The following is a 16,396-nucleotide window of genomic DNA, read 5'->3' as shown; positions in this document are numbered from 1 at the left end:
TTCCAGTTTGCAGAAACACACTACAGTCCTTTTAGCATGGTTTCCTATGGATCTAGTCCACATCTGTGCGTTTTGAGCTGGTGCATTTTTTGGAAAGGGTCAAGAACTTTTTTTTTTCCCGCAGCAGATTGACATACTTCAATTGACCCTCACCAAAAACACAAGTGTTGTATTTTTGATTCATTTTGCTTTTGCGATTTTTTTTTTTGCTAGTAGGAAAGCATGACAGTTCTGTTCATGTACTTTGATGCAACTTTGATACGACTTTACACTCTGCATTCAAATAGCATCAAAGTAGTGCAGGAACCATTATGTGTCCAAAGCCGCATGTTAAGGTTGGGGTTAAGGGTTATGGTTAAATGTTAGGGTTAAAGTGCAGCTCCACCCAAAAGGAGAAGTTCCGCTTTAAGCCTTTGTCCCCCGCTTCCTATTAAGGATTGGCACCTTTTATTGGCACTCCCACTTCCGCTGCAATTGCCTAGGCGATCGGAAGCGGAAGTTGTCCCTTCCCCCGCTCCCCGTAGTCTTCTGGGACACGTGACAGGTCCCAGAAGACTACGGGGTCATTCACAAAGCACAGCGCTTCTCGCGCATGCGCAGTGGGCACCCGGCTGTGAAGCCACAAGCTGTCACAGCCGGGTGCCCACACTGAAGATGCCAGCGCCAGGGAGAGAAGACGGCCGGTGAAACCAGCTGCAGTGAGAACACCACAGGACCGAGGGACAGGTAAGTGGCTGTATTTTAAAAGTCAGCAGCTACAGTATTTGTAGCTGCTGACTTTTGTTTTCAGGTGGAACTCCACTTTAAGGGCTACTCTTAACCCTAACCCTAGCCCTTAACCCCAATCCTAACATGCAACTTTGGGCACATAAAGGTTCCTGCACTACTTAGATGTGACTTTGATGCTACTTGAGTGCCAGAGAGTGTAAAATCCAATCAACGCATCAAAGTCACACTGCATGAACAGAACTGTCAGAACTGCATAAAAAATGTGTAAAAAAAATGCATCAAAAATGCAAATGCACCTCAAAACACGCCGGAAAAATGTGTCAACCAAAACCTGCATAGATGTGAACCTAGCTTTAAGGCCTTGTTCACAAGGGGCATACTACAGTACATCCATGCAGGTGGTTGGCCCCGAATGCAGACAGTGTACATTCAGGGACGCGCACCCGCACAAATGTGTCCATGGAGCCACTGTGTCCCAATAGACAGGAATACGTCTGCCATCATGGGGATGAGTGGATTACCATGCATCCCCATGCGAGTAAACACAACCCTCACACAGGTGTACACTGTAGTACACCCCATGTAAGCAAGGCCTTAAACAGCTAAGTACATTCCAAGTGCATCGAAACAAAGTTTTGCAAAGTGTTGTAGTTTGTTTACTTTGGAAAGTAGCCACAACTTAAAGTAGGTCTGACTTAGCAGGGGGTGTGTCAGACCTCTGAAGGGAGACCACTGCTTACACATAGAGAGCAAGTGTCATTCATGTATGCTTTTCGAGACTGGCTTTTCTACTCAGGCTGTGGCTGCTTTATAAAGTAAATGAACTGTAAGACTTTTCATGCCTTTTGTGATGCATCTGGAATGTATCTATGTGCTATGTGCATGTACCCTTAAACCAGACAGTAGTTTATTGAATGGGTTTCCTTATGGGTCATCTTTATGTTCTCATATCATTGTTTCATTTTATTCCTAGACATCCAACATCATGTTGCAGCGCAGCCGAAATTATGTCCGTGCTGTTCTTCCATACCATGAAGTATAAGCCTCAGGACCCCAAGAATCCCAACAATGATCGCTTCGTAATGTCTAAGGTATGGATTACATGCAAAAGTAGAATAGCTGCCCCAAAGGTATACAGTTATAATAAAATATTTGTGAATACTTAAAGTGATTATAGAGGGATTTTTTTTTTGTAAATAACAAACATGTCATACTTATTGTACCTGCTCTGTGCAATGGTTTTGCACAGAGCGGCCTCAATCTTCCTCTTGTAGGGTCCCCCACTAGTGCTCCTGGCTCCTCCCCCTTCTGAGTGCTACCATAGCAAATGTCTTGCTATGGGAGCTCGATCCCATGCTGAGCTGTTTGGCCATTGATACACAGTGTGGCTTGGACCCTCCCCCCATTCCCTCCTCACTGGCTCACTGGCCAATGGCTCCCACTGCTGCCTCTGAGCCAGTGAGGAGAGAGAGCAGAGGAAGCCTCTGCTGTTGGACACAGCACTGGATAAAGATCGGGCTCAGGCAAGTATTTAGAGAGGATGGGGGGGGTTTACTATTGACAATATAATATTACACTATATATTATATTTATTATACATATTAAATACAATATTATTTACATTTCTTTCCAATACCATTTCTTTCTTGAACAACCTGTTTAGTGACTGATAGAAAAAGCTACTATGGTGGTTAATCATATCATACCTGGGTAACAGCAGTTAGGGGATACTTGTTCTTTTCTGTAAACTAAACTGTTTTAGTCTAGGTATAGTGTATGGTGTTTTGCTTGAATGGCCTGCTTCAGAACATGCCACAGCAATTCAATAGAACTGAGTTGATAACACTATAAAATGTTTAAGCCATCTTCTTGTTTAGTTACTCCTGTATTTATGATTGATACTATAATGCATCACAATATTTCTTTTGAGCTTAAAGTTACAGGACACCTTGATATCTTGCCATAGAATTTCCATATACAGATTAGAATCTTTCGATCCCTCAAAGCTATCCTAGTCCTGAGTTTGCAAAATAACAAAAACATTGCATTCCATCCGTCATGCTTCACAGTTGGGAAAAGGGTTGGTGCTGCTATGAACTGTTTTGCATTCTCTATAGGCTCCTCTGTGTACTTTTGACAGAAAAATAATTGTATTCTCATTGGTCCACGGGACATTGTTTCAATACTGCTATAGGACTTCAAGGTAGGTGTTTGCAAAACTGAGACAGGCAATTTTTCTTTTTCTGGAGGGCACTAGCATCTTCTGAACTCCCTTGAACATTACTATGGTTCATTACTGCTTTTATGCAATAATCATGAACACACATGTCATCATGTTCAAAGGAAGCCTACAGTTCAACCTAGCATTAATCACCTTTATTTTTTATTATTATTATTATTATTTATTATTGTTTATTTTACCGTATACCTTTGCACCATTGTAAGGCACTGATTCTTAAGTAGAATAGCAACAGTGATTAATCCCTTCTATTTGTAATCTTCCTGACTATTGATGTATAAATTATTCTCTGTGTCTGTGCAGACTCTTCCAGTCTTTTTACAAAATATTGGCATCTTTTTCTAGAGTATATTTTTCCCATGTATTTACTACATTAATATCTTTTATTTCTGCAGATATTAAACATACAGTGTGGGAAATTTTTAGGAAAGTTAAATCCCTAGAGATTCCCTGAGGGCACAGCAGATTGTTTATGGCGGCATCTGCTCCATCTATCACATGTTGCTGTGTTGTCTACTCTTTTTTTGTGGTGTGTTTTGTATAAGTAAAAGATAAAAGTCTGTGGGAATATGAAGGCAATACATTATTTGTCTCCATCCAGGGTCATGCAGCTCCCATTCTCTATGCAGCCTGGGCAGAGGCCGGATTTGTGCCTGAATCAGAACTGTTCAACCTCAGAAAGCTGGATTCCATCCTGGAGGGACATCCAGTACCGGTTGGTATATTCCTGTAGCAAACATACCATGCCTGTATTACTTTATGCATCTTTAATTAAGAGATGGATGAATGATTATCTATGAACACATATGTAAATATTTCAGGAGTTTACTGGAAAATAATCTCCTCCTTATTTAGCTTTGCTTAAATATCAAGACCTGCATATATAGGGAAGGCCCCCTTCCTAAAATGCTGTTGAAGGAAAATGTTTCTAATATTCTTCTATTTCTCCATTTCTATTTATGGCGCCTAAGCAAGCGTAACATCACAATGTTTCCAGCGAGATCCTAGGGAAATGCTGCATAGTGCTAATCTCACTAATCCTGGACTGTGCTGGTATGTCATCCTGTGAGATTCGAACTACTCGGCATTCCCTGGTATCTCATTGGAAAAATGGTAACGTCAACCTGTGCAGATTTTTTTTTCAGTTTAGAGCAGCATTTTTGCATAGGGGAGGGGGCTATCACTAAATAAGAGCTTTGCTTGAAATGCATGGTCCGCTTTAAAGTCTATGTAAACCCAAAGCCTTTTTTTTTGCTATGTTTGGCATCCTCACTGTAGACAGCTTTCTTCAGCAAATCATTTATCGTGAATCTTTTGCAGAATTTCTTACCTGTATATTCTACCCATAAGGGCACTTCCTGTTTCAGGCTGATAATTCTAAGCTTGCTGCTTGCAATTAGCAGCAGCGTTGTCAGCCTGCCATCTGGCCATTGGGCTATTAGATTTCTAGAATGTTTATGGCCTAGGTTTGGGCAAGCATATACCATATATCTATAATATTAATGTGATATTCCCAGATCCTCAAATAATATTACCTCCCAGCAGCTAAGCAACGAAATCAAATTTCATCCATAAAATTTACAACTTCAAATTGTGCCGTGCTGTATGCTATGTAAGCAAAAATAAAATAAAACCAGAGCAAAATGTATCCTTCAGTGGTTATTCCTGTATAAGATTTGCTACTAAATATAATTTGATAATGAGAACACAACATTTCTATGTGATCAGTGATCAAACAATACTCACCGGCCACTTTATTAGGTACACCTTGCTAGTACCGGGTTGGACCCCCTTTTGCCTTCTAAACTGTCCTAATTCTCCATAGATTCAACAAGGTGTTGGAAACATTCCTCTGAGATTTTGGTCCATATTGACATGATAGTATCACGTAGTTGCTGTAGATTTGTCGGCTGCACATCCATGATGTGAATCTCCCATTTCACCAGATTGCAAAGGTGCTCTATTGGAATGAGGTCTGGTAACTGGAGGTCATTGGAGTACAGTGAACTCATTGTCATCTTCAAGAAAACAGTTTGAGATTATTTGAGCTTTGTGACATGGTGCATTATCCTGCTGGAAGTAGCCATCAGAAGATGGGTACACTGTAGTCATAAAGGGATGGATATGGACAGCAACAATACTCAGGTAGGCTGTAGCATTTAAATGATGCTCAATTGGTACTAAGGGGCCTAAAGTGTGCCAAGAAAATATCCCCCACACCATTATACCACCTCCACCAGCCTGAACCTTTGATACAAGGCAGGATGGATCCATGCTTTCATGTTGTTTACGCTAAATTCTTACCCTACCATCTGAATGTTGCAGTTGAAATCAAGTCTCATCAGACCAGGCAATGTTTTTCCAATCTTCTATTGTCCAATTTTGGTGAGCCTGTGCGAATTGTAGCCTCTGTTTCCTGTTCTTAGCTGACAGGAGTGACACCCGGTGTGGGCTTGGTCTTGCATCAACAACCATGCCACGTTCAAAGTCACTTAAATCCCCTTTCTTCCGCATTCTGAAACTCGGTTTGAACTTCAACAAGTCATCTTTACCACGCCTAGATGCCTGAATGCATTGAGTTGCTGCCATGTGATTGGCTGATTAGAAATTTGTGTTACTAAGCAATTGAACAGGTGTACCTAATAAAGTGATTGGTGAGTGTATATGTCCATACAATTGTGTGATTATACTGGTGAACACCCAGCTGGACGGAATCTCATCTTTCGAATAGGACCTTAAAATGATAAAAATCAAAACAAATGTTCCTTAATCAGGATGAATTAATCATCTTTACTTTTCACAGTATAACATAGAAAGGTGTGAATCTCTCCAAAAAGAAGGTTTTAATAAAAATTGATCTTAAAGTGATATTAAAGGCAAAGGTTTTTTATCCTTGCACAGAGCTGTCCCTTACCTCCTCTCCTGGAGTTCCCTGCCAGCACTGTCCACTCCCCCTCTCCTCTGAGTGCCCCCTCAGCAAGCTGGCTGCTAATGGAGCACCCATGTGTGCACACTCCGAGCCGGGCTGTGTACACCCATAGACACCTACAACATGGTTCAGCGCCCCCGCTCCTCACAGGATTTGACTGACAGCAGCGGTGGCCTTATTACTCCCACTGCTGTCTGTGTCTACTGTGAGGCCAGGAAGAGAGAGCAGCAGTGCTTTAGCTGGGGGCAATGCTGGATGGGTGAGAGGAGACAGGTACATGTTTAGGAGTGGGGGGCAGAACAGGTAGGGGTATGTTTTTTTACCTTAATTCAGGGAATGCATTAAGGTAAAAAACATCTTGACTGTAGAACCACTTTAAAACTGAATTCCAGGTATAGATAGTTTTGCATAGTTATGTTGGTTCATCTTGGACCAATGTAAGTATGTATTTTTCATACCCAGCCAATCCCAGTGAAAGCTGGAAATCACTGTAACAGGCATTGCTACTGCAGTGATTGCTGCTAACATCCAGGTTTCATACAGAGAGGCTGTCCTGCTGCTTAGTGAACACGGGAAGTAATTCTCTGACCCCTGAATCACATATCTGCGTTCCTACGGACTGCGTTTTGTGTGGGCATGAGAGCCCATTCATTTGAATAGACTCCCATGCCCTGGGACACACAGGGAAATCCCTGCACTTCTTCTGAAAACACAGCCTGCACGGGAACCTTGGTTCCCAGTACGGTTGCGATTTCCAGTGCGGGCGGTGTGCCATTAGAATTAATGGCACCCACCCGCGGGTCCGCATTCCTCTGTGCGGGTGGATTTTTGTGCGGATCCACATCGGCAACCACCCGCACATATGTGAACCTAGCCTTATAGTGAGAACGCTTTTAATTTTCTCATTGAACGCGAAGCATTCTCTGATTGGACAAGAAAGAGACTGTGACATGCCTGCCTCTCCAGCTCAACCAGTCAGAGAACTCTTTGCATTAATTGGGTAAATGCATTGCTCTCTGAATGGTGCCTGTGCCAAACAAGCAAACAACCTCCTGTGTTCGCTAAGCAGCAGGGCAGCCACTCAGCAAAGGACCTGTATGATAGTGGAGATCACTGTGATTTCCTGCTTACAAGGGGATTCCACAGGCATGGCACATATATACTTGTATTGGTCCAAGCTAGAATTCAGATTTAGGCTAAACTGAGAGCACTATGGATGTATTTGTGCTTATACCCTCTTTGAACGTTAGTCCATCATTGGGTCCATTTTACTTTTTGGTGAGAGTTCACCACGCACCTTTCCCTTGAAGCCTGTATTATACTGTTAAGTGCAAGAGATGATTGATTTACCCTGGTTAAGGGGAACAATTACTTTGACCTTTATAATTTTAAGCTCCTACTGAAAAGATGAGTTTCTGTCCACCTGGGTGTTCATCAGGGCATTGCGTTTAACAGCTCTGTTTCGCACATCACATATGTTTGGGCATGTGAAGTGACTTTATTTAGGGAGGAGCAGCAAGACACCCCTGGTGCTGGATTCCTAGTATTTGCACACAATTTTTTTTCCTTTAGAGTCAATGACATTGGATGGTTAGTGATGCATGGTGGTACCCATATACACAAGACTGCTGCCCAAATTAGCTGCTTGTCAGCTGTGGCACCCAAACATACAATTTCCTTTGTAGGCCCTCCACCCAGCTAAAGCAAAAATAAAATCCTATTGAGTATAATCAGATTATATTTTTAACTATTTCCAAAACTAAAACTAATAGTTAGCTTTCAATGGGAGATGAAATTGTACAAAATGTTGCCGAATATACTTTCATACTAATCCATGCTTGTTTCTGTTTTAGAGGCAAGAATTTACAGATGTAGCCACAGGATCACTGGGACAGGGGCTGGGGGCTGCTGCCGGCATGGCTTACACCGGAAAATACTTTGATAAAGCAAGGTAATGGCACACAGGCCTTTTGTTGTCCTTCTTTTGTGTCCTGTATTCTATCTTGAGTAATGACAACTGTCTAGAAAGGCCTCACTTTTGAGAGATTTTCTCTTATGTCCTGTTGTTTCTACAAAATAGGAATTGAAGAGAAATCTTCCAAAAAAGGCTACTCCATCCAAATACTATTCTTTAATACAGACATTTGTTTTCCTTCACTTGTGCATTATTTTCATCTAAATGTATTCCTTGTATCCTTCTGCCTTTAATTAGCATAACGTAGCCTAAAGGTGTCATTATTGAAAAGAGATCAATCATGTTATTCAGAATCACCATCTCTTCATTGCATCTGAGCTATAAAATAAATGGAGGAGGATTACACATCTACTGATGGGCACTGAATACCCTGATGATTGGTCTTCTGAAAAGGCAACTCCAGCAAACAATTTTAAGTGGAGTCGGATGAAGCACATGTACCAAGGGCATTTCTAGGATTGTAAAAGAACTGGGGCACCCCTGGGGTACCTCGAAGGATGCGATGATGCAGTGCACCACAGTGAAAAATGGTGTGTAGGGTCAATTTATTCTAACAGTGGGAGGAGATTCAAGAAATATGGTAAATGGAACCTAAGCCTTTTTCACGAATGCCACAGTAGTTGTACCCATGCAAAATTAGGAGTATGTTATGTATATTACAGCAGCTAGAGTGCATGGCTCAGGAGTGTGTACTGTACAGTGTACAGGGGTTAGGAAAATATATCATACAAAATTCAGGAGTCAGTAGTATGTAATACACAGAATGCAGGGGTTGAGGGTGTGTAACACACAGCGTGCAGGAATCAGGAGTACAGAGGGCAGGAGTCAGTAGTATGTAACACACAGAGTGTAGGGGTAAGTAGTATATAATGCACAAGTATAGGGTTTGGTAGTAAGTAGAGTACAGACTGTGGGTCGGGGTCAGGAGTATGTATTGTACAAAGTACAGGAATCCGGAGTATGTAATGTAACAAGTACAGGGGTCCGTGGTATGTGCCCTTCCACCCAAGCACAGATCCCCCACCCCGTTCATCTCCCCATGCAACAATCCTAGACCCAGCACAAATCTTCTCCATCCCAAGCAAGTCATTCCTGTTCATGAAAACCTCTCTCCATCCACTCCGATCAACCCTCCCCCCCTCCTCCCCAATCATCCAAGAAAACCTTGCTTACCCCATCAGCACAAATCCACCTCAACCACCCCCCAAAGAAAACTATCCCCACTGAATTAGAAAAAAACCTAACCCCAAGAAAAAACATTCCCCCTAGTCAGCAAAAAATACCTGTTCTCCAAGAAATCTCACCTTCATCCCAGTCTGTGAAATTCTCCCTTGCAACACAAAAATCCCTGCCCAGCAAAAATCCCCCCCTCTCTCCATCACTAAAAATGTTTCTCCTAAGTACTCCTCACTCCTCAGTAGTAAAATCCCCACTCCTATCCATCAAAATCCCCACTCCTCAGCACAGAAATCCTACTATGCAGCACAGAAATCCCCACTACCCAACACAAAAATCAGCCCTAGCTCAAACATCCCCATCTCTCCAGCATCCCCTTGCCAAGCATTCACCATACCTTCTGCAGAGCAGTGCACATACAGGAAGGGGAAGTTTTTCCTCGGCTGTGTCATGACACATCAGAGCCTAGGAGTCTGCACTGTCACTCGGATCTGATATGTGATGGAAAGTGGGGTACTTTGCTGGTATGTTATGCATAATGTTGGGTGCCATAATCCACAACTGTGCAGGGACTCCCATATAGTAGGAAAGTGCAGGGCATTGCTGAACCAAGTCAATGAGGAGGAGACCCCGAGAATGTGTTCCCCCCCAGTGCTTGGTGCTAGCTATGCCAATGATATATACTGTGCTATTAACCCTTCATTGAAAACTGGGCTTTAAAAGCTACGTTTAAAATGAAAACAAAACTGCCCAAAGGGTAGGCAAAAATGGTTACTATTGATGACAAATATTTACTGGGTATAGTTGTCGCAGAAAATGAGTCTTAATACTTAGTATCATAAAACAAACAGTTTTATTATTTGATTTGAATTAAACACCAGCGTGGATGCAAACATCAATCATAATAGATTCAGCACATAGAAAACATGAATATACAAAACATACTAGACAAACAAAAATAATAAAAACGTCCGGACGCATAGAAATTCACACATGGGTTATATATCGCGGCAGCACACCGCTTATGTTGTCTAGAATGACTTTCAAGGTAACATCCATGTGTGAATCTGGGATCTCTAGGGGCTCAATAATCAAGAAGAGACTTCAGTGCACTAAAATAACTCAACAATTTAGAGGCTTAAAAAAGCATGCTCAATTTGGTGGTCTTTGCAAAAGATATCTATGCCTAGTAAATATTTGTCATCGATAGTAACCACTTTTGCCTACCCTTTGGGCAGTTTTGTTTTTGTTTTAATGTTTTTTGGTTACGTGACAAACGCTCAACTTTTAGCAGAAGTGCGCTGGTATATGCATATGTATTTTCACCAAACTCAAAGGTTTTTTTTTTTGTTTAAAAGCTACATTTACCTGTAAAAAAAAAAGACACAAATGCACACATTTTTTCAGGACACAAAAAGGTGCATTTATTAATTTTCTTAATGGGAGCCTGCAAAGTATTGCACCTATGATCAGTGGATTGTGGGTACAATGCCAGGCTCCTGTGGACTCTTCCTCCAGCTCTCTGCCCATACAGGCTTTCAGTTGCAAAGCTGGTGGAAGTGTCAATTGATTATGAGTGTTGTGATTACTGCACTGAGAACTGTAAGCCAGTCTACTGTGTTGGCAGATGGGACTTGTAGTTCATTCATTCAAAGATCTCTGCGAGTGACATAGTTGTGTGGGGGAGCCCCGCACAGCCACACTGTTTTAAAAAAATTATAGCAGCTACAGGTGAGTGGGTGGGGGAGAATGAACCCCTGTATGTTGTAACTGGGGGGGTTGCATTTGTACCATGCTTTTACGTTACACCCTGAATATGGGTGCATATAGTACAAAACATGAATTTAACCTTTAAAGCTAAAATTTAATCTGCTTACATTTTTCCTTGTTTCTCCCTCCCTCATTCCCCATCAACATTGTATTGTTATTTTTAAATGAAAATCATTCTGTTTTCAATGTATTACATTACATCCATTTATTTTAGACCCAGTGACATCACTCACTGGTTCTCTGTGCTTTTCTATGTGATGACGGGTAGGATTGGCTGGCAGAGTGCTCTACATTACTACCTGAAAATGTTTCAAGTGCCCACAGTCCGGAAACAAGCAGGGGTGGGTTCTGAGGGCAGTTGTGCAGATATAAAAATTCATTCAAAAGTGGGTGCCCATTTGAAGGAGTGGGCAATGCTAGGCAGACTGCCCTAGGTAATGCCCACATGTGATGCTCAGCCTCCAAAATTGAAAAGAACTGAAACATAATGGGGCGAGACTTACTAAAACTGGAGCACTCAAAATCAGGTGCAGCTGTGCATGGTAGCCAATCAGCTTCTAACTTCAGCTTGTTCAATTAACCCCCCCCCCCGTGGTATTCCCGAGTGTAGCTCGGGGTTAACTTTCAGTACCAGAATCGGTAACCCTGAGCTACACTCTGGATTACCCTGCAGCGTTGCTCAGGGAATCCCTCCAGCACTTACTTTGTCCTGTGCTCCCGCGATGTCCCCCCTGCAGAGTCCCCGGCCATATCCTCCGGGCGATGCCGGCATCCGTCTTCCGGGTTCCGTTCCCTGCGAGCGTTGGGACGTATGGGAGATGGAACCGGCGGGAAATTAAAAAATTTAAAAAGTGACATTTACTCAATACACTAAACTCACATAGTAAAACATTACTGTATCAAACCATTTCACATACATTTTGTCCCGAGTGCTTTGTCTTGCGCCCTGCCTGCATTTTTACTGTTCTTTCTGCCTGGAAACTGAGAAACATCCATGGCGTCCAAAAAGCGTCCATTTAGGTAAAAAGCAGTTTTAGACCAGCTAGAGAATAGCGATAGTAAATCAGAACCACTTGCAGAATTGAGTGATAATGATTCGTGGGGAAATTCGTCATCAGACACTGAAAACGGTTTTGCGACTAAGTTCAGTGATGTGCGAACTTGGCGCTATATTTCAAATTTCAGTGTTTTTGGTTTGATTACATTATTAAATTAAATTTTTTATTATTATTATGTTTTATGATTATTTATTATATTATAATTTATGATTCCATGTTTCAAATTTTATCATACCTGGGATGTTTACTAGACTCTTGTTTGGACAGATTTCAGTGAGTTATTTCTAAAAATTACAGGCCTACAATAAAAAAAGACATATTTCCATGCAAAAAAATGTACCACTTTGAGCACAGAAATATGGACGTAATCAGACTGCTAGGGAGGTTAAGCTTTGACAATAAAACCTGGAAACTGATTGGTTTCTGTGTAGTGCTGCACCAGATTTTGCACGCTGCAGTTTTAGTAAATCCCCCACAACAAACACTTTACTCCTGCGCTAGGAAAGGACTCAGTAGACCCAATAGGAATGTTCTGGAATATGCACTGCTTGCTGCCCTCAACAGACCGGGGTGGTCCAAATACACTGGATACAAATGGAGAAACAGAAAAAGGGCGCACCGACCTAGTGCATTATCGTTTAAAATAATTTAATTGAAGAAACAAAATAGGTATCATAATCACAATGGACATAATAACACAGGCATGTCAAACTGAACAAGATGTATGATCCAAACAACATCTGTGTCCATACGATGGAACCCTGGATGACCAACTGGATAATGCGTTACGAGGACACAACCTCTTCCTCAGAGCCACCCTGGCTCTGAGGAAGAGGTTGTGTCCTCGAAACGCGTTAGCCAGTTGGTCATCCAGGGTTCCATCGTATGGACTCAGATGTTGTTTGGATCATACATCTTGTTCAGTTTGACATGCCTGTGTTATTATGTCCATTGTGATTATGATACCTATTTTGTTTCTTCAATTAAATTATTTTAAACGATAATGCACTAGGTCAGTGCGCCCTTTTTCTGTTTCTCCATTTGTATCCTTAGTAAATCCCCCCCCAATGAATGAAGGGGCTCAACAGGGACAGTAAGCTTGGGGAGAAAAGTGGGAGATGATGTTGGATGTCCTCCAGCCGTAAAAAAAGGCAGGCCCCATCTACCTGGTGCACTATGAGGAGCTCAGGGCAACGAGTGCAATCAGAGTAAGCAATTTCTGTACAGGAGAAGAGTCTGCACAACTGTAGAGGGTAAGACTGGGGTTCAGTTTCAGAACGTTTTGGCTCACATTCAGTGGGCCTCTGGTGATTCTTATTCATTAATGCATGACCGGTGTCTGACTTCTTTAAAAATAAACATTCGCAGCAAAATGGCCCATTATTGAGCTGTGATGGATGAGGACAGGAGAAAGGCATGACCACAGTGTTTGTTGAGGAGTGTCTGTGTGAGCTGAGTATTGTTGGCGGCGTTTGATATCCTTCCCGCCTTTTTATTACCTCACCTGAACTTTTCCTGGGACTTGCAGGCATTGAAAGGAGGAGGTGTGTGTTATCACGAACGCCTTTCTTAGTCTTGGCACGTCGCTGGGAGATACTCTTCTTACATAATGCCAGGTTTGCTTAGCTTGCAATGAACATGTCTAAAAATAATCTCAGTTTTAAGAACACCGCCAAGCTCTGTTTTCATCAAAACTGAAGAAAAACCGTCAGTACAAATTTAGGAAAACAACTATGGTGGAGATGTACTAAAACTGGTTCACTCAGAATCTGGTGCAGCTGTGCATGGTAGCCGGTCAGCTTCTACCTTCAGTTTGTTCAATTAACCACTTGCCCTCCAGAGGATTTACCCCCCTTCCTGACCAGGCCATTTTTTTTTTGCGATACGGCACTGTGTTACTTTAACTGACAATTGCGCGGGCATGAAATGCTGCACCCAAATTAAATTTACGTCCTTTTTTTCCCACAAATATAGCTTTATTTCAGTGGTATTTGACCGCCTGTGCGTTTTTTATTTTTTGCGCTATAAAAAAAAAGACAATTTTGAGAAAAAAACTATATTTTTTACTTTTTGCTATTAAACATGTCCAGTAAAAAAATTTCAAAACTCAAATTTCGTCATAAATTTAGGCCAAAATATATTCTGCGACATTTCTTTGCTAAAAAAACTTCCCAATACGTGTAAATTTATTGGTTTACATGCAAGTTATAGCATTTACAAATGGTATATATACTGGGATTTTTTTTTTTTTATTTTCACTAGTAATGGCAGCAATCACGACTTATAGCGGGACTGCGGCGGGCATTCTGACACTGGGGGGAACTGACTTGGTGTCACTGACATCCATAGTGACACCAATACAGTGATCGTTTCTAATAAAAAGCACTGACACTGTACTAATGCCACTAAGCATGAAGGGGTTAACATCTGGGTGATCAAAGGGTTAACTGTGTATGTGTGTGTGCTTCACTGTAAGCTCACTGCTATGCATGGCTCTGCTATGCAAAGCCATGCATAGCAGTGTGCAGGAGCTGACAGGGGAGAGAACTGTTTGTTTACATACAGTTCTCTCCCTCCATCGGTAATCCTGCTTGATCACCAGGTGCCAGCGAGTAATCACCAGCCAGGACCTGGGGATTGACAGCTGAGACCACAAAGAGCAGCATGGGTAGGGTGCGCATGGCTCGTGTGCGCCCCCTACCTGGTAATGCAAAATCACATATATATATGTGTGTGATTTTGCGCACCCCTGCCGCCCTGTAGCAGTATATCTGCTTTAGGGCGGCGGGAAAGCGGTTAAAGCTATTTTAAAGGTTTCTTCTTTTGGGGGTGAAAATAACAAACACTTCTATACTTACCTGCTGTGTGCAGTGGTTTTGCAAAAAGCAGCTTTGATCCTCCGCTTCTTGGGTCCCCCGAAGGCTCACCTGGCCCCTGTTCCTGTTCAGTGCCCCCACTGCAAGCAGCTTGCTATGGGGGCACCCGCTACTCCGAGTGTCCATTCACACACATGAGCCGTGGGTTGGCCCCACCCTCTCTCTCTCCTCATTGGCTGATTGTCTGTGATTGACAGAAGCAGGAGCCAATGGCTCCCACCTGCTGTCTCAGCCAATGAGGAGGCAGAGACCCAGGACAGCCGAGGCTGTTGTTCACATCGCTAGATCACGAGGAGACTCAGGCAAGTATTGAAGGGGCTGGGGGCACTTCTGCACACAGAAGGTTTTTTACCTTCATGCATAGAATGCATGAAGGTAAAAAACCTTGAGCCTTTACAACCACTTTAAGCTTAGACAATAAAACGTGGAAGCTGATTGGTTTCTATACAGAGTTGCACCAGATTGTGAACCAGTTTTAGTAAATCCCCCCCCATTTCTGTAAAACCTAAAGCCATTGTACATTTTCAAATGTATTTGCTAATTTATGTGGATATTAGTGTAGTTGTATTCCCTGTGGTGTTTGTTTGTCTTACCTTATAGTGATGGGATCACATGTTGTGGTTGCAGTTTTCAGTGTCATGGCTGATCGATTTCTCTATGTCCATATGTTGCTTCAGCTAGCTGTCCCTATGCACCAAGCGGATAGGACAACTTCCTGTTTCAGGTCACGCAGTGTCCAGCGCATGCCTTGTCACCCCTTCTTTGTAGCATCACAAATGTGGGAGTGCTAATGGGATAAACATATCAATTCCAAGCTGCATGAGTGAGCTCCCTAGGTGTCTGTGAGTGCTCTGCCTGCTTGTGTCTGTGTCAGATCTAATTACTGTGTAGCTTTCACCTATCATGATACAGAGAGACCCAGGGATTATGGGATATGTAGTTTCTTCCTAGGAAGTGTCAGGTCTCAGACTACAGACAGAGATCATGCATTACTCTGTGCAGTGCCATGCCAAATGCCTCTTGTTGCTACACAAAGACAAATTACTGACGCTGGAATGTGAAGATTTACTGTACTATAGGCTGTGCATATAGGCTCACAAATGGCACCATGAAACTAAATGATCAATGCACATTTTATGCGGATGAAAAATACAAGGTGCAGGTAGGAGAGTTTACCATGTCTTTAATCCTTTCACTGCTGACAGTGGAGGGATCTTGGCAGCTGCAGCCACTGGTAGTGTGTGTGTATACACTCCACAAGCTGACTGTTGGCTTTCTAATGAAAGCGATCCAGTGGTGGTAAAGCTGCCTGATCACTTTCCATGACTCCTGGAGTATGCCCCCTCCTAGTGCGACCTCACCCCCCTACAAAAAAACGGGAAGCAATGTGTAAAATGTTACTTCTGATTTGGTGACACTTTCCCTGGTGCTGGCTGTGACTGTCAGACTACAATAGCTGCAGCAGGAGATTCCTCCATCTGTGCTGTATGGGGCTGAACGAAAGAATCTATGCGTGTATACCCAGCATATGACCTCACCTGGAATACGCAGTTCAGCTTTGGGCACCAGTTCATAGGGGATCTCAGGGAACTGGAGAGCATGCATAGAAGGGCAAGTGAACTGATGCAAGAGGCATGGAGGAGC

General features: G+C 42.6%; 1 protein-coding gene across 1 annotated transcript in view; it reads left to right on the top strand.

Annotated features, from left to right (window-relative positions):
- Positions 1-16,396, top strand: part of TKT (transketolase) — a 67,329-nt gene that overhangs the window by 23,099 nt on the left and 27,834 nt on the right. Inside the window, exons 2-4 of the mRNA XM_089681852.1 lie at positions 1,703-1,820; positions 3,570-3,683; positions 7,751-7,848. Of these exons, the coding sequence (XP_089537978.1) occupies positions 1,703-1,820; positions 3,570-3,683; positions 7,751-7,848 (330 nt within the window). The remainder of the gene's footprint in view (positions 1-1,702; positions 1,821-3,569; positions 3,684-7,750; positions 7,849-16,396) is intronic.

The sequence above is a fragment of the Staurois parvus genome, unplaced genomic scaffold, assembly GCF_062004578.1.
Source record: "Staurois parvus isolate SC_StPar_1 unplaced genomic scaffold, SC_StPar_1.0 ptg000282l, whole genome shotgun sequence".
Lineage (NCBI taxonomy): Eukaryota > Metazoa > Chordata > Amphibia > Anura > Ranidae > Staurois > Staurois parvus.
The sequence above is the reverse complement of the archived record's forward strand: the minus strand, read 5'-3'. Positions and strand labels throughout refer to the sequence as shown.